General features: G+C 37.7%; 2 protein-coding genes and 1 pseudogene across 2 annotated transcripts; 2 read left to right on the forward strand and 1 right to left on the reverse strand.

Annotated features, from left to right (window-relative positions):
- The first annotated feature begins 2,752 nt into the window (after positions 1 to 2,752).
- Positions 2,753 to 4,054, forward strand: LOC149007118 (peroxidase 5-like). Its single transcript, XM_089166909.1, has 2 exons — positions 2,753 to 3,171; positions 3,287 to 4,054. The coding sequence occupies exons 1-2, from the start codon at positions 2,926 to 2,928 to the stop codon at positions 4,052 to 4,054; spliced, it is 1,014 nt and encodes a 337-aa protein (XP_089023035.1). The 5' UTR covers positions 2,753 to 2,925.
- A 4,487-nt stretch (positions 4,055 to 8,541) lies between these two features.
- On the forward strand, positions 8,542 to 11,205 carry LOC149007119 (peroxidase 66 pseudogene; annotated as a pseudogene).
- Positions 11,206 to 11,812: 607 nt separating this feature from the next.
- LOC149007120 (ribose-phosphate pyrophosphokinase 4-like) lies at positions 11,813 to 23,974 on the reverse strand. The gene is made up of 7 exons (XM_089167283.1): positions 23,503 to 23,974; positions 16,936 to 17,251; positions 16,671 to 16,766; positions 15,377 to 15,445; positions 14,523 to 14,651; positions 13,227 to 13,326; positions 11,813 to 12,927 (listed from the first exon to the last, which is right to left on the reverse strand). Exons 1-7 carry the CDS (start codon positions 23,949 to 23,951, stop codon positions 12,794 to 12,796), a joined length of 1,293 nt encoding a protein of 430 aa, XP_089023409.1. The 5' UTR covers positions 23,952 to 23,974; the 3' UTR covers positions 11,813 to 12,793.
- Between the last annotated feature and the right edge of the window lie 250 nt (positions 23,975 to 24,224).

Consider the following 24,224-nt stretch of genomic DNA (forward strand, 5'->3'; position numbering starts at 1 on the left):
CTTACTTGCCAAGTGCTAAGTGCCAACTAGGAACAATATTTCGCCCGTTTTGGTGAAATACTGAATAGCGACCCGCAATGGTAGGTGCAACTCGGAATTGTGATGTATCGCGAGTCTTTGGCCATATCTCGCAATTTATTGCCATAAATTCAATCGTTTGGCCATTTTTTGCGAAATATTACCGAAAGTGGACATATTTTCGGCGATATATTCCGAAATTTCGCAGATTTTCTTCTGAATCATCAAATTTTGTGATTTTCTCTCTCTTCTCCAGAGCTGCCCCAAATCTTCTCTCTCCTACTTGTCATTTTTGCCATATTTTCGTCCGATCTTCAGCATATAATTGTAGGTCTTGCTTCATTCTTGATGCGTATGGCAATGTTTACGACGATCAAGCGAGATTTTACACAAATTTAGGAGTCTAGTGAAATTTTTAATCTAATAAGTAATCATTATTTTCCAAAGATTCTTTTTTCAAAATGTGTGTTATAATGTTGTTAGATGGTATGGAATTCATATATGTTGAACAACGTAGTCCGATCTACAAATTGACGGAGTTGGAATTTTTTCACTAAGTAAGTTATTTATTTATTCAAACGTAAAAAATTGTATCTTTCTATAGTGTAAATGCTTACTTTTTGCATGATATCTGTGTTGTATCGTGCTAAAAAAAATATATGTGGATCTCCATGGGTTGATTTATAGACTCATAGAGTTTGAATATTTTTTCACCTAATAAATAATTATTTCATTTTTAAAATTTTAAAATATTAATATAAAATATAAAGAAAGAGAAAAAATTATGAACAAAAAAAGGAAATGATCTAGAGACAATTGCTATGTTGGAGGCAGTTTATCAATATTTTTTGGATGTAAACCTACCATCATATGAACCAACACCAGAACCACTACACCAGTAGGGTCTCTTGACTCTCTTCCATATCTTTATTCACATTACTCCCTTAATGGGAGTAGTTTTGCATTCATAGATAACGCCAATTATAAAGCTTTGGTTTATTTGTATTTCAATAACGATCAGCATGAAATGGCATGGAATGATTTTAAAACAATAATGGAGGAGAAGCTCATACTTGTAGCCTTTGGGCCTTGTATCATGAGATCATAAGACACACAACCAATGGATCCACTAAACATAGTACTTGGTATTGACATGATACATGTGGTGTCAGCACAGGTATATACTCAGTGATATTTGTATACTAGTATTTTATAATGACGTTTATTGTCTTGTGCATATTTATTTTGCTTCAATTGTTTAAAATAATGTTATAGAATTCCAATTTTACCCATATACAGTCTGTTATGTGCTGATCGAAAACGCCAATTTGTGTGAGGTTTTACGCAAAATCAGCAATTTTAGTGTGTTTATTGGCATCAAAGTAAGGTAGACACCAAATTTGGAGTGTGGATCATCTTCCTTGACCGGGAGTACTCGATAGCTATATAACACAAACTATGTGGGACCCACAAGTAAAAAATAATAAAATGTTTTTAAAAAAAGATTCCATTACCCTAATCTATGGGCCACCTATAATTTGCAGTCAATAGCTATTGGGAAGATGATCCGGACTCCCAAATTTGGGCAAAAATGCCTCGGGGGTCAAATTTTGGCCAAACACCTCAAAATATCACCGAAATTTCGCACCTTGTGCCTCGTAGCAAACCATGTCCACCTTCTTATTTGCCAGCATTTGTAAATGTAAAGCTAAGTTGTTTTAGTCAAACAATTGCGAGCGAGAAACCGGAAACAGGAACCAGGACCAACGGCGGAGGGAGGGGACCGGTTCAAAAGCATCCAACAAACACGAAAAATTTTGGATGAACCGTTCTCCCCCAACAATTAAATTATAACTGATCATCTATAGTTAATTTAGTATTTGCCCGCTCATGAACCAAGCCCTTAGTCAAACAATTGTCAAGCATCTGTAAGTGTCCAAGTTAATCTGTTCTAGTTGGCCACTTCCCAGATCGAAGGATTAAAGATCGATCAATTGCCAATGGAGGAGTAGTAGGATGGTTAGGAACCTGCTTCTCAATGGAGAGGTCATGGGTTCAACTCCTACCGGCGGCATATGTAATATCCCTATCCTTATATATAAAAAGCGTCTTTGTACCCAAAAAAAAGATCAATCAATTGATTTGTTTTTCTTCCTTCTGAATGAGTCTTTGTTGCTCAAATTCTTTGACCAAAACATAATCGTAATAGAAATTAAGTTCATATCTAACAAAGACTAAAAATTGATAGGAAACTGTTTGTTTATAGTACCTTCATTATTAACAGAAAACGCTGGGACTTGCCAGTTGATAAAAGGCAATCACATCATAGTATGAGGTCAAGAATTTGAATTCCAGCCAAAAGTAAACGAAGTTCAATTTCAAACAAAGGGAGAAAAATTAATCTAGTTTTGAACTGGTCAACACTAGTTCAAGTTGATTATAGCTTTGTATAAAATTTCTTGTTATCTAGTGTTGAAATAACACCCATTTCCTATTCTATAGTGCCAATTTGACTTCAATAAATTTAACTACTTAGCTATTGATATCCATAAAATACCTTAACATAACAATCTGTCCTTTTCAAATACCTTCAAGACTAGGGGCAAAGCCGTGTCTTATCTTTAAATTATATGTATAGCAGTTATATCGTTGAGAATGTAGTTAAAGTACGCGTAAACTGACCCGAAAATTTTTACCCGAAAATTCTACCAAAGAAAAGCTTGCCGAAAATAATCTGTCCCTTCAACCATAAAATCTTTGAACCTTGTTGGAGTGGCTAACAAAGAAAGAGAGAACTATAAAACTGGAGCCTCTCACGTTGCATGTCTGTATATAACAAATATTTAATATCATCTCCCAACGTTCCTTCACAGCCAGAGTCGATAAGCCATTACCACCACCACCACCATGGCAAGGAGGCTGGAGCCCCTCAGAATTGTCATTCTAACCATCATCTGCGTGCTGTGTGGTTCATCAACTCTGGCTTCTGCCCATCGCAATCTAGATGGGCATCAACTTCACGTCGATATCTATAAGCATTCATGTCCCAATGCCGAGAAAATCATTACGGAGGCCATCATGGAAGCTATCAGATCTGATCCTGGTGTCGCTGCTGCGCTTGTTCGCCTTCAATTCCATGATTGTTTCGTCAATGTAATCAAATTCTCTTGTTCTCTTCTTCCAAATTAATTTCTTTGAGGCCTTTTAACAAACACATGTTGATCAATTAATAACAAATCATTATGCTCTTTTTTTCTATTGGGAACAGGGTTGCGATGGTTCGATCTTATTGAAGGAAACCCCATCAGGGGAGCCCACAGAGACTACAGCAAGACCGAACATGGGCGTACGAGGGTTTGAAGTCATCGACGAGGCCAAAGCTCGGCTCGAGAAAGAATGCCCTGGAACGGTCTCATGTGCCGACATTGTGGCATTCGCCGCCCGAGACGCCTCTGTAGCTTCCGGCCTCAGCCCCTACAAAGTCCTCGCCGGCCGCCGTGATGGGCTTGTTTCTCGAGCCAACGACACAAGAGGAAACCTTCCCAAAGCGAGGGACAACGTGACTACGATGTCCGAGTTGTTTGCCAGAAAGGGTTTGAGCATGCATGATTTGGTGGTGTTGTCGGGTTCACATTCATTTGGAATCTCCCATTGCTCTTTTTTCTCTTATAGGCTTTATAACTTCAGCGAAGTTGAATCCATGGATCCACAACTCGATGAGCTCTACGCTTACACGTTGAAGCTAGCTTGTCCAGAATTTACTAACAAGGATCCACAGGTGCACTTGGATCACATCACCCCTTTAAAGCTTGATCATTTTTACTATGTGAAGCTATTGGAGGGGAGAGGCTTGCTTTTTTCCGATCAAGACCTGGTGAATAACCCCAAAAGTCTTAAAATAGTACAGAGAATGGCTAACGATCCAGAAATGTGGAACAGGGAATTTGGGAAAGCCATGATTCGGTTGGGTAGGGTTGATGTGTTAACTGGGCAAGCAGGAGAGATCAGGAAGGAGTGTCGATCTGTTAACCGTTGATAGAATTGAGGATTCAAAACAAGAATGGAATTGGATCCTCTGCAAGTATGTTTCAAATCGTTTTGTAGCATTCTCTTTGTTGTTTTTACTCATTTAAGGGGCATTGTTTCAATTCTTTTTCCTTTTGTAGCTTTCTCTGTATTGTTTTTCTCATTTAAAGGAAATTTCATAGAGCTAACCTTTAAAATTAATACCACCCCCTGTGTAATTCAATTTATCTATCAAATCCCTATAGGTTACAAATATATCAGTCATACCCTCCATTATTAAAAAATAACAATTAAATATCAATATAAGCAAGTTAAACTTTTTAAAAAAACAAGAATAACTTTAATTAAAAATTCTACGGTTGACTTGTTTCTCCATCTTCTTTTACTGTTACTTTCTGCGATTTCTTCCTCTCCCAGTTGAAAATTCTTACAAAATTTGAGAGATATGGTTCATGAATAATATTTTTAGACTTAAGATGTGAATGTAATAGTAAGAATAGATAAATAAAAACTTAATTGAGACTAACGGTAATAGTAATAGGGATTCCCCGCTAGGAGACTCACCCACCACAGTCAGGTGTGCGACCCGGGTCGAACACCGGATTAGTCAGAACAAAGCCTTGAAAACCGGGATTGGCAAACCAAAAAAAAATTAAAAAAAATAGGAATTCTAACTAGATAATTGGATAACTCAAATGATGAAGCTTAAAATTTTTCAATGGTTAATAACCTGTTAAGAGTACTATAGAAAATTTATATTAGACTCTCTAGGGTTGGTAGAAGTCATTCACTTGCTTCTATTATCATTTTTTCAAAATTGGCACTAGTGATCCTATGCAACCCTATATGAATTACATAATGAAAAAACAAAAAGAAGCAATTAAAATTAAGTTATATACTAAGGGTGACAAGCCAGGGTTGGGCCCTTTAGCTCAGCCCATGCCCTCCTTAATCCTGTCTCAAGGTTAAAAAGTCTCAACCAAAGTCTGTTCTTACTAGGTTTAGCCTACTTCAGTCCTACCCTATTGATCCTAATCAGGCTAGGTTAGGTCAAGTTGATGCCAATTGGCCTTGATTAATAACCATGTTGGCCCTGGCCTTGATTAACTTTGCATTATAAAGAATAATGAAAATGAACTCTTTCAGAATTTCAAGTATTTTAAAACCTACAATAAAAGGTAACATTTAAACGTTCATCAACTTAAACAATAGCACAGTCGATGAAATCATCAACACAAAAATATGTCTTAGATACGTGCTAAATATATATGCCCACTAGAGGAATTACATAACTAAATCAATGAGCTTATAAAGGCAAGGTCAAGTTAGCCTTAATTAACCACGTTGGCCTTGACTGACCTTGATTAACCTTGCATTATAACAAATAATGAAAATGAAATTTTTTCAGAATTTCAAGTATTTTAAAACCTACAAAAGGTAACATCCATATGTTCACCAACTCAAACAATAGCAAAAATGATTGAAATCAACCCGAAAATATGTCTTAAATACCTGTTTATTTCTTAGCCAAAAAAAATTATATTCAAAAGGTCAAATTACATATAGACCCTTTGTGTTTACAATCAATTATATCGACTACCTAGCAAAAAAAAATCAATTACAAATGCGCCTAATGATAAGAATTGGGATTAAATGCTTATGCCATCAGAATTCAGTAAATAAACATTCAAAATGCCAATCTTACCCTTTTCTATGCATGTACTATTTTATAATGCCGATTTTTCCCTCACATGTCTAATCCATTATCGCTTCTATACCTACACTCATTATTTGCTCTCACAGCTCACTGCCCAAATTCAATTTGGGGTCCAGAGAAAATCTGGATTATTGAATGAACACTTTACTCAGTGGTTCATATTTGCTCTGAACTCCAAAATACATTAGACCTTTGACTGCTCGGAGTAGCGCTGCTCCCAAGCAAAATCAGCATAACCGAACTTACGGCGATGCCAGGCTTGGAGACAGAGAAACCCATTTCAGAAGTGGTGCTCCAACTTGAACTGCCAAACCCAAAAGCCAATGTCATTCGGCAAACACGCCAAGTCCCCAAACCCTAACACGAACCCACACCTTCCGTCGTCATTGAAGCTTAGATTTTGGTGGCATGGGAAGCTGGTGCTGATTCTAAAGGAGATTGGGAACATTCTCAGCTTGGACTTTTGTGCAGTTTATGTTGATGGACTGGATGACAGTGTTAACGGCTCACCCTTATCACTCTTTATAATTTTCTGAGATCGAGACTCCTGGACTCTGTGGGAGCGGCTAGTTTGGTTTTCTTTCTAAGGGCTCTGCTTTCTTTCCTAATTTGCGTTAGCATTTAGTAGAGTGAAGAGTGATTAGTTGAGGGAAAGAGGCTCGGTGAAGGTGTCCCGTTGGTGTTCTTGTATTCTTCGTGAGTTTGGAGCTCGATCTTGGGGGTCAATGGTTACAGCTTTTCTCCAAAACAATCTTGGAAGGATGAGCTTCAATGGTTGGTCGAGCACTTCTGCTGCAACGAACTGAAAAATCAGGTTCAAAAATTCAATCTTTGCTGTACTCTTTAACGCATTTGGCGTGAGAGGAACATGAGAATTTTTAAGAACTCATCCAACGCCCCTAATATAGTTGCTCGAAAGATCATTATGGATGCACGACACAGGCTCTCAGATATACCTATTTCAATTCCTAATAACCCTCAGAATCAAACCTTCTTGTGAAGGATAATTGTTAACTATTGCCTTCCCATTTTGAAGTCAATTAAGTAGGAACCCCCCAGATGTTAGATGGTTATGTGTCGATCGCAATGGTTCCCTCCAACAAGGCTAAGGTGCCTATGGCTTTTTGGGTCGGAATTATAAAGGCAAGGTCTTCTTTGTAGTGACAAGTGCAATGGAAGAGAATCAAATTGTTCTGATGGAATTCATGGCCATTTCAAAAGGCCTTAGAAATGGCAAGACAACATGAAATCAAAAAAGAATACGACTCCACTCTGACTCTAAAGAAGCTATTCAAATGATCTTGGGTGCTCAACAAATGTCCTATTGGTATTCTAAAGACCTTGTGGTAGAGATAAATTGCAAGAAATGGAGCTTTATAGATTTATTGTTCACACAGCTATCTGGAGGGTAACCACATAAAAGACTTCTTGGCTGGTTTATTAACCATTGATGATGAAATGCACTTTGATCTTGGAGGTCTTCCTTTGCCTGGACATAGTCCGCAGTAATGCTAATGAAAAGTCATATAAAAGAATGTCAAATTACATAATTTTTATTTCTCTCTAATCACTATAAGCTCTCATTTTTAGAAACAAAATTGAACCCATTCTGGTTCTAATTGCCACCCTTCAATGTTAGTTAGTCCTGATGATTATATTTGAAGATGAATTTTTTTAAAAAAAATTTGAATAGATGAACACCTATATAAAGTTTTTTTTTTTTTTTTTCAATGTTAAATTAAAACAAAACTACTTACATATTCATGTGCTTGAGAACTTCATCTCCGTAAGATATTAATCCAAGTCTTAGAACATCTAAACTTAACCATACTTAGCTTAGTACATATCCAAAATAGGTTAGGAATAAGATAATTGGGTTGTGGTTCAGAAGGTTTTGGACAGTACTCCCCAGTCCAGAGCACAAGAGAAGGGGATGGAGACTATTACATATATCATATGGAATGTTCAAATTCGGACCTCTACTAAGAGGTGGAGATCATTACCAGCTAAACTGACTTTGTGTTGGGTTTGTGTGTCTTGTATTGTGTGAGTCCATGTAATTATAGTTTTGGTTGTATTTATAATTGAAACAGGGTTTGGGTTAATTATTAGTACTGGGGTAAAATTATAATTACATTGGAATTATGGTTTTTAGGTTTCCTTATAAATAGTCTCTGTGGGATAACGCATCAATCTCTGTATGAGATTGAGGAATCAATCCCTATAGGGGATTGGGGAACCCATCCTAAGGATAAGGATTGGGGACAAGCAAAGGGTGGCACTTTGTAGGTGTGAGAGTAGTGTGTAGTTTCTTGGAAATAGTGAAACTTCTTTTCTCTCGGGTGGACGTAGGTAGGGTTTTGCTGAACCACGTTAAATTCTCTTGTGTGCACTTGTGTTCTTCTATGTTCGTGATTGTGCATCCATTATCCCTAACACTTTGATGGTACTTTTATTTTTTCGAGGCTTCCAAACAAAACTAGTTGCTCACCGGTGACAAAATCCTTCAACCTTCTTTTGACTTACCATAAATAATATCCCCTAAAATTAGAGAAATTAGGGTTCACTTCCAAGTCCAAAAACCAACCACCCATATGGAAGGCAATGGATTTCATGTGGTGGACTTGAACTACACCAATCAAAAATTGTAATCCCTTGTAATACGAATCAGATATCCACCACTCTCTTGCCCATGCTTCTAAATTTGCAGTTTTTGGCAACCATTAAAAAGAGAAAAAAGGGTTCTCTTTGCCAGTTGAATCAATCATTCATCACCTACAATGGCTGTGTTTGTCGTTCTTACCTTCATCTTCGTGGTCCTTGGTTCATCAACTCCTGCTTCCGCCGGCAATAAAGGAGATCTTCAATTCAATTACTACCAAAAGACATGTCCCCAGGCTGAGAATATCATCAATGCGGCCCTCAGGAAAGCCATGATCCCTGATATTTTTGCTCCTGCTGCGCTTATTCGTCTGCTTCTTCATGATTGCCTCATCAATGTAAGCATACGCATAAACTATCATTGCATCATCATCATTTTTATTGTTTTTTTCAGAGCATGCGATTTTCTCTATATTGGGTATGGAGGTATTACATAACCTACCATCAAGCAGTATTGAACCAACAACTTCTTCACTTAGAGGTGTTGGTCTTATCAACCAATCAACCCTGCAATGGTATTTTTATTGTTTTTTCATGGCATGTAAACTTAAGATCCATATCCTCTCTATCCAAGCCTCTATTTGGTATGGAGATGATGGTAACCGTTGGATGCAAAAGCTGATACAGAATCAGTCTGTTTTCAAAGGTGTGATTCCGGCTTCAAATGGACTTATTAGATTCAAAGGTGGAGCTAAGATTTAACATCTTGGGGCAAATATTGATATTTTAGATAAAATACAATAACTTTTTTATTTAATTGTCTATATATTAAATATTTCACACATGTGAAGAGGGTTAAAGGAAATTTTTAAAAATCACCAAAGCACCGTTTGTTTGTTGAATTTGAAGTGGGGTGGGAAAAAGTTTGAAAAAATAAATTTTTTTATAAAACCTCATAGTATAACTTGTTTTAGTTTCATAGGGGTGGGAAGTGGCTAACTCTATTGATATATCATGTTGCTTTGTGCTCCTCATCTCTTTTCAAGGTTTCACTAAAAATATGTGCGATTTTGTAAAAAAAATGTAAAATACAACTAAAATAAAACTCACATTTGAAACTTTTTCACAAAATAATTTTCTTTCATATTCCTTCATCAGATTACATATGGATCACATATGTTTATCTTTCTCAACTCACTTTTGCAAACAAACGGTGCTAAAGGGAAGGGAGGAAAGTATTCAAAAGAAATGAAAAGGCTAAGTATTTGATATTTCACACACAAAAAGAGAGCTTAGGAAAATTTCAAGAAATTTGGAAGGGGAAGGACCACAGCCCCCTCTAGCTAAGTCTGGATCACCTACCTGTCGGGAAAACACATATTGTTGCCTTCCTCACCACATGATAGTTGTAGAGTCCATGTTTGAATACTAATAAAATAATTTAAAAGTAGGTCTCACATGGACCTCACTCTTATTGTATGGTGGAGAAGCACACAGAAACAATACATGCTCATCCGACTGGGAGGTGATCCGGACTTCGCTCCTGATTCCTTTTAGCCTTTGCATCCAACCGTTACCATACTCTCCATCCATACGTTACCCATCTGACAGGCAAGCGGATTGAATGGATGAGGGACCTTGCTTTAGTCCTGTCATCTTACCAATAGTCAAGATTGAATCCTGGTCAAATCTCGATCTCGATCGCTCATTGCACTTAAGTGGTAGGGCCTGTTTGGTTATCTGAATTCAGGAATTTCAAATCCCTGGATTCATAAATTGGAAATTTGTACTTGTTTGGTTATAAAACATTCTTAGATTCAAGGATTTTACTTTTTGTCTAAAAATGTGAATTAAGCCATTCTTATGTATTGGGGAAATCCACCCTAAGTATAAAATAGATGAATTTTACAAATCACGCAGAGTAATTCAATGGAATTCTACGAACAGGTGAACCAAACGGTTAATTTTTTTAACCATTTGAAATCTCATATCATTTGAAATCTCTAGGATTCGAATTCTGAATTCTGTAGAAGTAACAATTTTTGGCGCTGAAATGAGAACATACGTGCATGCAGGGGTGTGATGGTTCGATTCTGTTGGACGAAACGCCATCAGGGGAGCCAGTAGAGAGAAAGTCGCCGGCAAATATAGGAATAAGAGCACTTGAAGTCATCCACAACGCAAAGGCTCGTCTGGAGCAAGAATGCCCAGAAACAGTCTCCTGCGCCGACATTGTGGCCTTCGTCGCCCGCGATTCCGTCGTGGCTTCTGGTCTTAGCTACTACCAAGTCCCCGCCGGCCGCCGTGACGGCCTTATTTCCCGAGCAAACGACACCAAAGGCAATCTTCCCGAACACACCCAGAATGTCAGCGAGATGTCAAAGATTTTTGCCAAGAAAGGTATGAGTTTGTATGATATGGTCATACTCTTGGGTGCGCATTCAGTTGGAGCAGTTCATTGTTCTTCCATCGAATCCAGGCTTTATGAATACAGTAAAGAACAAACCATGGATCCAAAACTCGATCAGGTCCTTGCTTTGACCCTAAAGACAGCTTGCCCAAAGGTGAAACTCACAGATCGTTTCGTATCCTTCGATTTGATTTCACCTACGAGGCTTGATAACCTCTTTTATAAGAGGATTTTGGCTGGGAAAGGTTTGCTTTCTTCGGATCAAGAACTGATGGAGGATCCTAAGAGCCGTGAGATAGTAGAGAAGATGGCCTCTGATTCTAACATGTGGAAGAGGGAGTTTGCAAAGGCCATGGTTCGCCTGGGGAGAACTGATGTCAAAACTGGACAACAAGGGCAGATCAGGAAGGATTGTCGTTTTGTTAACCAATGAGAAAGGAATGAATGGATCAAATGCCATAATGATTACGTTCAACGGATGCCTTTAAATGGCCGGGGTATAGGTAATTTGATCTTCATTAAAAATACTAAAAGATTTAGAGACAAAACTTCGAATAATCACTGAAGTGATAAAGAAAAAGACATGCATAGTTTAGGCTTTGTTGAGAGCTGACTGGAGAGTGAGGATCTGTGTATTCTACCACGGCAGCGGCTTTAATTTAGACCAAGTACCATTATTTGTTTTGTTCATTATTCTTAGTTTTGAAAGTATCCAAGTAATTAATCATATCTAAAAGGATTTTTAAGGGGGCGAAGAGGAAAATGTATGAACATGCAAATATCAGATTTGACATCTAATATGTACTATAGTAATTGAATTCTAAAGAAAGAAGATTTTGTTGTAACTATGTGTTTTTTTCTGGTGTAATTTTTCTGCAAGTGAATAAAAAGAATATTTCTGTTATCCAGTAAAGATCATCATCATCTAATGCCAAGTTTGGATTTGACAAATTTAATCCAAACAAATTTCTCCAGAAGGAGAGGTTAGAAGGACATTCATGTACATAAATATGAGGCATCAAAAGTTTGGTCAAATACCATTCTTTGGCTCAAAAGAATCCAACATCTATATTGATGAGAATATCATTGCTTGTAATGCTTCTGTTAGTCAGTAAATTTATTTTCTACCCAAAAGAAAAGAAGCAAACTTTAAATTAGCCATTCAAACATCTATTCCTATAATTACACGTGCACAATTCTCTAAAAGCAGATTTCTAACCAAGGAGTAAAAACATGCCAAATTGTTTCGCTTGTAAGAATTCATTACAAACCCTACATTTATGTCAACCATTTCAAAGTTCATTTTTGCATTAATTCCAAACCTTCAAAAGAACCTTTTGCATCCCTTTCAATCCCTTGTTAGTTTTGAAGTTTGAGAACTTCATTTGCCATGTTTGTCCATAAAATATCAGTCCCATCAAGATATCATAAGCAGAATTTTGAACCCTACAAGATGCCTTTCTTTGGTATGGAATTTCAAAAACTACAGTCATAATAACAACTTTTCACTTCCATTCTTCTACTTGTTTTTCATTTTCATTTCTGTAGGCAACTCCAATCAAGTATATTCCATGTAAATAAGGGAAGCCCTATGGAGATGAGAATAAACCACAGTTCTAAGTGATTGCTTCAAATTTCTTTTATCAAGATTATAAAAGAAATTCCATATAATACATAAATTATCCGTGTATCCTTATGGTCTTTTATAATAAATACACGCTTTCAATTTTCTATATGGGATGAGAATAGGAGGAAGAAAAAGTTTCCACTTCACTGCTCATGGACCTAGTTCCCTGTTAATAAGGTTATAATGTAGGATTTCATCAACAAAAAAAAAAAAAAAAAAGTTATAATGTAGGACAATCCAGTACATTTCTGCCGCCTTGAGAGTTGTACTTCTTGGCCTGTCAACCTATCTCTTTGGATTCTTATTTTTAAATTGGACTCTGGGAAACATGAAGTCAAAACAGCTTTGCAAGAACTAGAAGTTGGGACTCCCTTTGTGATGTGCTCCAGAACTGTCATACCTGAAGGGAGGCTGCTATTAAGCCAGCGACGCTAAGGACTTCAAATGGGGGTCTACTATTTACTTCCTTCACTGTCAGTGGGCACGAATCCGTGATCCAGAAATGAGACATTCCCTTCCCAGGGGAACCTGATGTGCACAGGATGTAAGCAAAAGGGGAAGAAAAAAAACATGATGGAACATAATAACCTAACTGGAAAACCTTTCCAAAGTTCAGAACTAAAAATAGTCTTCTAAACAAGTCAATGTAAGGGCACTGATAAAATCCCATTTCACCGGGTATATGATTCTAGCACATCAGAGAATCAGAAATGCCCATTCAGTATATTATTTTATTTAGAAAAACAATCCCAATCAACATGGAAAATTTTCATTACTAGAAAACAAAACAAGGTGACTGGTGGTTAAGAGGTTTGGAAAAGGCCTACCTCCAGTATCATGTTGAAACCGTTCCCAGGACTTGTTAGGGAAAATCCCATGTGTCACATAGGCACTCACTTTGGCTGCTCCATGTGCAGCCAGCATTTTCTGAGAGATTCATAAAAGATCAGGTAAGAATGATATTCTAACTCATCCAAAAAAATAAAGCATGATGCTCTAAATTAAGTAACCTAATAGTGATTGAAAGATGATGAAAATTAATGATCGAGATGATGAAAATTAATGATCGTGAGAAAACCCTGTAAAGATAAATTTTTTGAAAAAGTAGAGGTTTTATCAGGCAACTCTCGTGTCTATTGTCACAGTACTTTATCATCCAATTTATGTCCAAGATAAAGACTATTGTCCTTAGATGTGTATCATCAACCGGGAAATACAACTTTGTATAACATCCATTATCTGATCATAGAGGTTTCATATGCTACTGCTACAGCATATCGGAAGGTTCTTTCATGCTGCTATTCCATATGCTAACTGTTGACACCCAAAAAGTCATATAACATGCACCCAATTTAAAAAACATAATGCAAAACAGGGGGAGGAAGATTGTTTTATCATTCATCAACTCATGCTGTTAAGTCATGACATAACAGCCAGTAGCAAAGCATGCATTTAATGGATCAAACTGGCATTTGGTACATTTTGAAAGATTGTTATGTCAATAAATAAGAGAATCAGATAAACCTTACCATCCAATCTCTGGCATTTGAGCCAAGAAATTTCCATCTTATTCATTCTATAATGCAAAAAAATACACAATACATTTTTAACATCACGGTTTCAGTAATGAATAGATCTAAACCTTAAGATGCCAGATAGTTGATGTATTTGACAGCATTTTCCTCTTGAAGTTGGCAGGGGCATCTCAAATCTTGGCTTTAACTTTTTGTTTTGTAATACATTGGGTTTTGTAAGTTTGGTGACATAGCAGATTGGTTTATACTGCCATCAACTTTTTACAAGTAACAGTTATCTTAATCCATTATTTATTTAACTCATAAATTTTCCAAGAAATCTATGTTCTAACAGATAATCTTTTGAGTGTGTCACAGTGGATGCATCAATATTCAAATTTATATCCAATTACCACTAAGATACTTGGAGGATTCTGAAATCGTCTCTAATATATGATTATCAGCAAAAATATATGAATAAACAAATATGAGTCCAAATTGAACATGTCTTTGCAGCTATCAACTTATATCCGTATCTCAAAGTACTAAACCTATTTCCACTTAGGTTTCAACAAAAAAAAAAAGCACTTTGTCTGAGAATGTTCATACCTGACATTCAATCAGAGTGCCACCTGATTGTACTAGATCATCAACGATTACAACATGACGTCCTCTAGGGTCTCCTTCTTTGAGACGCACAATTCTTTGATTGCCTTCACGAACTTTGGTGCATACAATCTGGAAATTTCAATTTGGGAAAATATTGCAAGTCAGGAAATTCAAATATAATAGATAATCATGATGTATCTGAGCAAAGTCAGTATGATGGTAAGATATAGGTGCCTGTTTTATATTGGTTTAGGTTTTTCAATTGCAACTTTGTGCTATGGTCGGTGAAGTCAAAGTTGCCATTGTGCTTCCCTCATAATGTTGTAAGGGGATTTAATCGTGTATTCACTATTCACCTGTAATGGTTTGACAAAAATAACCACTGACTAACCCAAGGGGGTAGCTTGGTTGGTACGGACCACCCTCATAACAAAGAGGTCATGAGTTGAATTCTCCTTGAGGCATACAAGAAGCAACTAACCAATATCATGAGGAAACAAGACTACTGTTGGGGCTAGATCACACAGACTAAACATCTGAATCCGTTGAAAAGTATTTGAACCCATCCACACTGGCGTTGGCTTATAGAAGACTAATGATCACAGTTGGGAATTTTCCTAGTATAAGCCTCACTCATTTGAGACATCTAAGCGTATGATAGCTGGGTTGAGCTTCAGATGGGAATATGGACTCATCAAGTCATTAGAGAAACTTGTTTCTCTCACTCATGTTACTCAATGACCTGCATGTTGTGTTCTATTGATGCATACAACAATGTTGATGAAGTAGCAATTCCAAATACATATTTGTGATCCTAAACTCTCACATCCTTAGTTCAGAAGTTAGAAGATTACTGTAGGGAAATGCTGTAGCTGCTTATGGAATCGCTTCCACGCACCATCATCAGGAAAAGCAATGGATATCTATCAAAAGAAATAGAGAAAAGAAAAATGCAAAACAGTAAGTATATAAATAAGGACAATTAGATGAATTTCATACCTAACAATAAGGCCATTAAGAATGATAATCCTATTGGAATAAATGGTCAATTCCCATCAATTCCAAGTCAATCAAATTTTGAAATAATTCAAAGTGAACTTTGAAATATGCATGTTCTATGTAGTTATGTGAAACCAAGAGCAAGCTTAAGGATTACTAAAATTGAAGTTGGAATGTATTGGAAGTGCCAAAGGTTGTCACTTAGGTATAACATGAAGAAGAGACAGCCTGTCATAACTGAGAAAGCTCCACAAGCACTGGAGTTTCAGTCCAAAAATTAAAAATAAAAGAACCTGGGAATGAATTACTTATCTCACATGGAAAGGTGTAAATTTGAAGGACATGATCAATTTGGCTTCTACTGCTATGTAACCACAAAAGGATGCTCGCAAAAAAATGGTGGAAACTTGGGAAGCAATACAAGATTTCAGGGTGCGAAGGAGATCCCTCCTCCTACAATGGGAATTCAAATCAGTGGTGGAGTTCCCTGATACTACACATTCTGACTTCTTTTTTGTTTTATCAAATCTTTGACTCTGCTTAGAGTTTATTTTCTCACTCAATGAAGCCCCCTTAGGAGAGAATGGGGGACCATGGGTGGGTTAGAAAAATTGCTAGAAGGTTCTCAAGTGGCAAAGATATTTTCTTTTTTGAAAAAAAAAACAAAACAAAACAAAACAAAACAAAAAACAAAACAAAGCAAAACAAAACAAAACAAAAAATACAAACAAACAAACAAACAACAACAACAAGAGAATAATTAAAGGAACCTGAAGTACCTAAGATGCTGTAATGAGAGATCTAATGTTGAAACAATCTAAATTTTTTCCTTGATAGAGAAACAAAGTCTTTATTAAGCCCAGCCAACTTAGAGACCTTCATGCAAATGAAATCAACCTACATCACAGCAACTCCAACTTTCTTGCAAGACATCAGGAAACAATAGAAAAAGAAGATTGAGGCAGGTGATGCATGTCATTTTGTACCACCCAGCCATCATTCTGGTCAAATTGTCTTGATGGATTCTAAAGTTTCAATGCCATACTGATGCATCCATCGTATGATCAACTTCAATATGGATTAATAATTAAGTAGATCAATCCACAACCTGAAAATTTAATCGGTCATGTAAAAAAAATGTCATCTTACATTATCTGAATCAGGAAGCTGTTGAAGCCTATTCTTGAGCAAAGGCACACCACTCTCGAAGCAGGGTAAGATGTTGTCACCAAAGTAGAATCTTTCCTGAAATATGCAGCAATAGAAAAGGATCAGGGGTAAGTCTTGATGATCTGATTTATGTCTTCAACAAAGCATTGAGGAAAAACCCAAAAGGACAAAAAAGTTGGTGGCAGAATAATAAGCCAGAAGGTGGGAGTGAAGAAATCACGCTATGTGATATTTTTGCACCAACCTGCAGGGCATGAATATCAAAAACCACTAAGCTAGTGGGCCCTCCCCTTGAAATTGGTATATTTGACAAGATCCTAGCAAGAGTGAATGCTGTTGCAACATCTCCTTCTTCTTCCATGCGCTCAAGAGTTCCCGTGGGAAAATAGGGAAGCACTAGTGTAAACGATGAGACAAACAACTTTGGCAATGCATATACTATTGATAACTGCTCAAAGATTACTCCTGGAGAACTAAATGAAGCCAAAAATGCTACATGTTGTCCGCGAATTCCATGAGCATTGGAAATGAATAAGTTGGGGAATCCATCAGCGAATGTCCTATAGCAGTACTTTGATTAACAAAAATCAGAGTGTGCACATGATCATTATGAAACCATAAAAATGGAAGTTTGCAAAAGCTTTTATAGAATTTATCTGCCCTCCTTTTCATTGGCATTATCAGTGAATAAAACACAGAAGGAAAAAGAAAAAGAAAAAAAGGAAAAAGGCTCTATAAAAAGTAGGCCGGGGGGACCAATATCCACAATCATCAAAGCCACCACAGATAAACATCTCCAACTAGGGAGTCCACTATCTAACTTGCCTCAACTCATAGAATGGTAATGTACAGTGCTGCAAAAATCTACATGGTTTCAATTAGCATGTACAGAATTACAATCTAGTGGCTCAGATGTCTAATGAACTACCAGTAGTAAAATGGTGCAGCAAATGGCAAGAGACTTCCAGTTCTAAAAGAGGGAAATAAAATGCTGCTTCTTAGGAGACTTCAAACAAAGAAATTCCTAAGTAGCCATCATCTCTAACCATTTCAAGTTCCTTAAGACTTTGGATTCCCAAGGCTCGAATAGACAATTAATCCTCTTTTTTCATATGTATCAGGCTCCATTCAAAACATATCAAAGACCAGCTCAATTAAACCTGGCAATCAGATATTCCGCTTCCACTAGCAAACGAAGGCTTATCATTCATCCCTTGTGTTTAGATTTAATCAACACCGCGTCCATCCCTAGATAACCCCATAAACTCGTCCAGGAACCAGCAAGCAGCTAACTTGGAACTCTCATACCTTTATGTTGTTGAGGTATTTTAGTCATACTCAAATATGGTTGACGTGTTGAGGTATTTGAGTTATTCCCAACGTATATTCTAATATAGGCCATCAGATTAGTAACGATACAAGGGTGTAATGGACCTTTGTGGGAGAGTCCAATTAACCGTAGAACCAAATGTTGTTCTATAAATACTAACTGGAAGCAAATGGTCTGAGCATTCCAAACTAGACACTCAGGGTGTAATGCTTTAAGCAACATTGTGCTTAAACCCTAAACCCTAACATATGTAGCTGCATTAGCCTTCCATATCCATATAAGGAGAAGGGGGAAAAAAACCTACAGACCTATTCGGTGTGGCTTCCTATTCTTATTCCTGTTAAGGACTCTTAGTCTTTCCTTCTTATCATAAGGGTACTTTAGGTAACCTACAATGTGTTTCACTTTATAAAAGTATATGTACTACCTCATTACCAAATTAATAAAGTGTATCAGAAACATAACATGGTATCGAGCTGTTCATACGGGTCTCTGCCCTAATTGTTTGTTCGAGCGTTTTCTGGTTCTGGTCATGCCGTCTCTTCCGGCGTCACTTCCGGCGTCTTCTTCTGCTGTTATTGCTTTAAATTTGGATCTAGTCTTCCTATTAAGCTGGATTCAACGAATTTTCTCTTGTGGAGAGCACAATTCCTACCTTTTCTTCGTGGATACGAGCTGCTTGGGTTTCTTGATGGTTCAAATCCTCGTCCTCTGAATGATTCCTCGTCTGATCTCGTGTCGATTTTGGAATCGCAAAGGCTTTGGGATCGCCAAGATCAACTGATTCTTGGATTCTTGGTGTCGTTTCTCTCTACGCGTGTGTTGCCTCATGTAATTTCTGCAAACACGTCTGCTGAAGCGTGGAATGCTTTGAACACGATTTTTGCTTCTAGTTCCCAATCAAGGATTCTTGATTTGAAAGATCGTCTATTCCATGTTCAAAAAGGATTTTCTACTGTTGCTGATTATTTGCTTGAGGTTAGATCCTTCTCTGATGCTTTGACTACGGTTAATTCCCCTGGTTCAGATAGTGATCTTGTGTTAGCAACACCGTGGTCTTGGAGAGGAATTTAACGATTTTTCCACATCGTGCGACTTGAGCTGAGTTGGTTTCATTTGATGCGTTATCTGGATTGCTTTTGTCTCAAGAACTACATATGCAGCGGTCAGCTTCTGCCTCGTGTCGTCTATTTTGACAGCAAATCTTACAACTCAGGGATCCTCTCATCGACGAAATAATTTTGATTCTTCTTGGTTTGTTTCGAATTCCCAATCTGTATCAAGATCTGGTGATACTTCTAATTGGAATCGTCGGTCATGGAATCGACGTGGTGGTCGCTCAGTGGTCGATTTGGGTCTAGAGCTCGTGGCCGTAACAATGAATCTGGTTTTGTAGTTTCTGATTCTCGCAGTACTGAAGCTGCTCCTTCTTTCTTGAATGAATCGCGTCTCATTTGTCAATTGTGCGATGCTCCAGGCCATAAATCTAAGCAGTGTCCACAATGCTTCAATCATGCGTTTGTAGGTAAATTCTTGTGTTCGTCAGCTGTTCTTTCTTCTAAGAAAATTTATGATAAATCGGATGGGTCTTGGACACTGGGTCTAATTCTCATCGATTGCAAACCAGCAACGCATCAGAGCCATATACGAGGAACTGAAAATATTTTCATAGGTAATGGTCAGGCTCTTCCTATCTCTCATATTGGTGCTTCTCATTTTACAGCATCTGGTAGAGATTTTATACTGACAAATCTCCTATGTGCGCCGTCTGTTACATATAACTTGTTGTCTGTATCTCGGTTTTCTGTTGATAACAATGCCTATTTTGAATTTTTCTCTGGGAATTTCTTGGTTAAGGATCGTCTGACACACAAAGTTTTGCTGGAGGGGAAGAGCTCTAATGGTCTGTATGTTTCTGGTTTTGATTTTTCATCTGTTGTTTGCAAGACATCTCTCAATTCTAGTAGTACTGGATGTATAGGAAATTCTAATAGTACTGGATGTATAAGCAATTCTAATCGTACTGGCTGTATAAGAAATTCTACTTTGCATTGTAATATTGCTACTGCTGAAGACTGGCATCGCCGTCTTGGTCACCCCACTCCTCAAAGAACACGCTTAGTTCTTCATCGGTTGGGTTTAAAAATGTCTTCATTACCTATGTGTGAAGCTTGTCGGTGTTCTCACGACCACGAATGCCTCTTCACTCTTCTACAACTCTCAGCCGTGGTCCTCTTGACATTGTTCATTCAGATATTTGGGGACCTGCTCCTGTGCTTTCATTTGATGGATTTCGATATTATGTTGTTTTTGTTGACCAACATACTAAATACACATGGCTGTATGTGATGAAGCATAAGTCTGATCTTCAATCTGTGTTTGTTCGATTTAAGAAGTTAGTTGAAAATCATTTTTCTACTTCCTCGTGTACTTTACAACCGATGGAGGTCTGAGTATAAGTCTTTGTTTCGCTTTCTTAGTATGCATGGTGTCTCTCATCGTGTTTCATGTCCGTATACCCCGTCACAGAATGGAATTGCAGAAAGAAAACATCGCCATATATTGGAGTCGGGTTTGGCTTTGCTTTTTTAAGCTGGAATGCCATCCAAGTTTTGGTCTGCTGCTGTACGTACTTCGGTTTATTTGCTTAATAGAATTCCACTTTCAATCTAGCAGTCTCGGTCACCTCTTGAGGCACTCTTTTGTGAACAACCAAATTATAAGAATTTACGGATTTTTGGTTGTCAGTGTTTTCCTTGGCTTAGGCCATATTCAGCCACTAAGCTTGACAAGAGGTCTTGATCTTGTGTTTTCCTTGGATATCTTGATGGGTATAAGGGCTATGCTTGCTATGACAGTACTTCAGGGAAAACTTTTGTTTCCAAATATGTTAGGTTCAATGAAGTAGTGTTTCCTTATAAAGAGGGTGTCACTAGCACACTTGATACTTCTCAGTGGTTTGATATGTTTCCATCACTGTATGTTCCACAAGCTATTTCAAATGCTTCTACTGTAATTTGTACTTCTCTAGATATTAATGAAATCTCCCCACCCCTGCTAAATGGGCCAAATATTATTGGTAGGCCCATGGGTTCTGATGCTCGGCTTGGACACTCCACAACTCACACAAGTCCTCAACCATTAAATGGATCACAAGAGTTAAATGGGCCTGATCATTTAACTTCTGAGTTACCCTCACACTTATCCACTTTAGATGGGTCACATCAGTTCAATTCTGAAATGAATATAGCTGAAGTTTCTCCTCAGCCCATTCGAACCCAGCTAAATGAAATTTCTACTTCATCTCAGCAATTTGGTATTGCTGCACCGGTTCATGTTGATGGAAATCCACCTAATCAAAATTCTTCATGTGTACACATGGATGCTACATCTGATCACTCTCAACGTCATGAAATGATTACTTGATCAAAATCTGGTTTATTAAAACCTATAGTCAAAATGAATCTTCTTGCCTCTGTTGAAGATGAGTCTGTTCCTACTTGTTATTCAAAGGCGGTTATTTTCCCTCATTGGCGAAAAGCGATGAATGAAGAGTTTAACGCTTTGCTTTATAATGGAACGTGGGTACTTGTTCCTTCCAAGCCCAATTATAACATCATAGGATGTAAATGGGTATTTCGAGTCAAAAAAAATCCTGATGGAAGTATAGAGCGCTACAAAGCAAGGCTTGTCACAAAAGGGTTCCATCAACGTCCGGGTTTTGATTTTGGAGATACCTTTAGTCCGGTTGTTAAACATACCACTATAAAAGTGGTCTTGTCTATTGCTCTTGCCAATAATTGGCCTATTCGACAGTTGGATGTCTCTAATGCTTTTCTTCATGGGGATTTGGTTGAAGATGTTTATATGGAACAGCCTTCTGGTTTTATGGATCCATCCAAACCTACGCATGTGTGTCATCTTCGAAAATCTCTCTATGGGTTGAAACAAGCTCCTCGCGCCTGGTATCATAAGCTCTCTTCATTTTTGATATCTCAAGGATTTGTTGGTTCCAAAACAGATAGTTCACTATTTTTGTATCATTCATCCTCGATTACGCTATACTTCCTTATATATGTTGATGATATTCTTGTTAATGGGAACAATTTTGGAGCAATTAGTTCCCTCTTGAAGGCCTTATCAACTGCATTTGCTATTAAAGATCTGGGTAATTTGCATTATTTTCTTGGGATGGAAGCTAAGCGAACTTCCGATGGATTGTTTCACTCAACACAAATATATCACAGATTTGTTATCTCAAACAAAAATGAATGAGGCTAAGGCAGTTTCTTCTCCAATGGCTTCGGGTACTTCTTTATCTCTTGAGCTTGGAACTCCTCTTTCTGATGGGACAGAATATCGCAAGATTGTTGGTGCTTTACAATATCTTTCTAATACCCACCCTAATATTGGATTTGTTGTTAATCGTGTTGCACAATTTATGCATTCACCCACTAATGTTCACTGGAGTGCGGTTAAAAGAATTTTGCATTATCTTCATGGCACCTCTACCATGGGGATTTTTTATTCTAGCAAATCTTCTATGACTATCAGTGCTTATTCTGATGCAGACTGGGCGGGTTGTCCTGATGATAGGTGCTCCACCACCGGCTATTGTATCTTTCTTGGTAATCACTTAGTTTCATGGAGTTCACGGAAGCAATGTACAGTTTCTCGATCTTCTACGGAAGCTGAATATAGAGCGATTGCTGCAGTTTCTACTGAGTTGATCTGGCTTCGTTCTTTACTTGGAGAGTTGCATGTTTTTCTGCCTTCACCACCACAGATTTGGTGTGACAATATAGGTGCAACTTACATGACAGCCAATCCAATCTTCCATGCTCGTACTAAACATGTGGAGATTGATTTTCATTTCGTCCGTGATCTTGTTGCCTCTCATCAGTTGACTGTGCGTTACTTATCTACTACCGATCAGCTAGCTGATCTTCTTACTAAGAGTCTTCCACGAGCTCGTTTTCTACTCCTTCGTGACAAGCTTTCGGTTGAGGATCCGATACACTTGAGGGGACATGTTAAGGACTCTTAGTCTTTCCTTCTTATCATAAGGGTACTTTAGGTAACCTACAATGTATTTCACTTTACAAAAGTATCTGTACTACCTCATTACCAAATTAATAAAGTGTATCAGAAACATAACAATTCCCCAAAGGTTCAAAAGGAAAGAAGGCAGCAGATAATACTAACAACATTTCTGGTGCATCTTGGCTAAAAGAGTCTTGACTAACCAACAGAAACCCATCATCCATCTCCAAAACGACAAAATTTACCTTCTAGATTTCCAGATATTCAAAAAATATATATGTTAATTTTCTACGCAGAATTGTTTCATCAAATCCATCCACAATAAAAAAAAGCCAAATGCAGCACCAACGTGAAGATGGTGGCATACTCGCATTTCAAATGTCAACGAAAGAACAACAGAAGCGATTTCCTTTTTGTTAAATCTAAACAAAAAACTACCTCCATGTAATATTTCGAAGATCAATGGCGTCGGATTCAGCAGCAACTTTCTCGGCTAATTCCTTCGTCTCATCGCAGTAGAAAAGACAAACCTTCTTCAAATTCTTTTTAGACGATTCTATAGTTGCAGCTGCGGCCATTGGTACAGCAGAGGAGTCTTGCACGGTTCGGAGATGATCCATTCCACTTACGGAATCTATACTGTACTTAAGCGAGTTTTGCGCATTAACTTTAAGATCACATTTGATCTGGCTCTTTTCCCCTTGAAAAATCGAACGCGAGAAGGTTTCGGTTTCACGGCGGAAAACGAAGGGGTTAGGGTTTCGAGGCGACAAGCAGTACTTCGATTTCTGAACGAAGCCGGACGTGATGGAGCAGCCGCCATTTGTCTGACACAGTCTTTCACGAAGGACCGCTGTATTCCGATACCGATACGGCCTCTGGTTCATGCAGAAGTTCGATAATCGAGAGCGACTCGTTTAAATTTCAAAACTTTTGGCACATGTTCGCTGTCGTCGTTGCGTTAGAACAAATTTGCGTTACTCCTGCCGTGCCACGTCATTTTACACGTGGATTTCTCACCAAACAAAATCAGACGTGGATTTTGACATATGCACAAGTTTTTGGTTTTATATATGTTGGTTAAAGGACAAAACATCTATGCAACTAATCCAAAGGCATGAGAGAGACAGTCTGATCAGCTCCTCGTGAGTGGAGAACAA

Source organism: Hakea prostrata, chromosome 8, assembly GCF_041222555.1.
Source record: "Hakea prostrata isolate BN-2017 chromosome 8, UWA_Hpros_2, whole genome shotgun sequence".
Taxonomy (NCBI): domain Eukaryota; kingdom Viridiplantae; phylum Streptophyta; class Magnoliopsida; order Proteales; family Proteaceae; genus Hakea; species Hakea prostrata.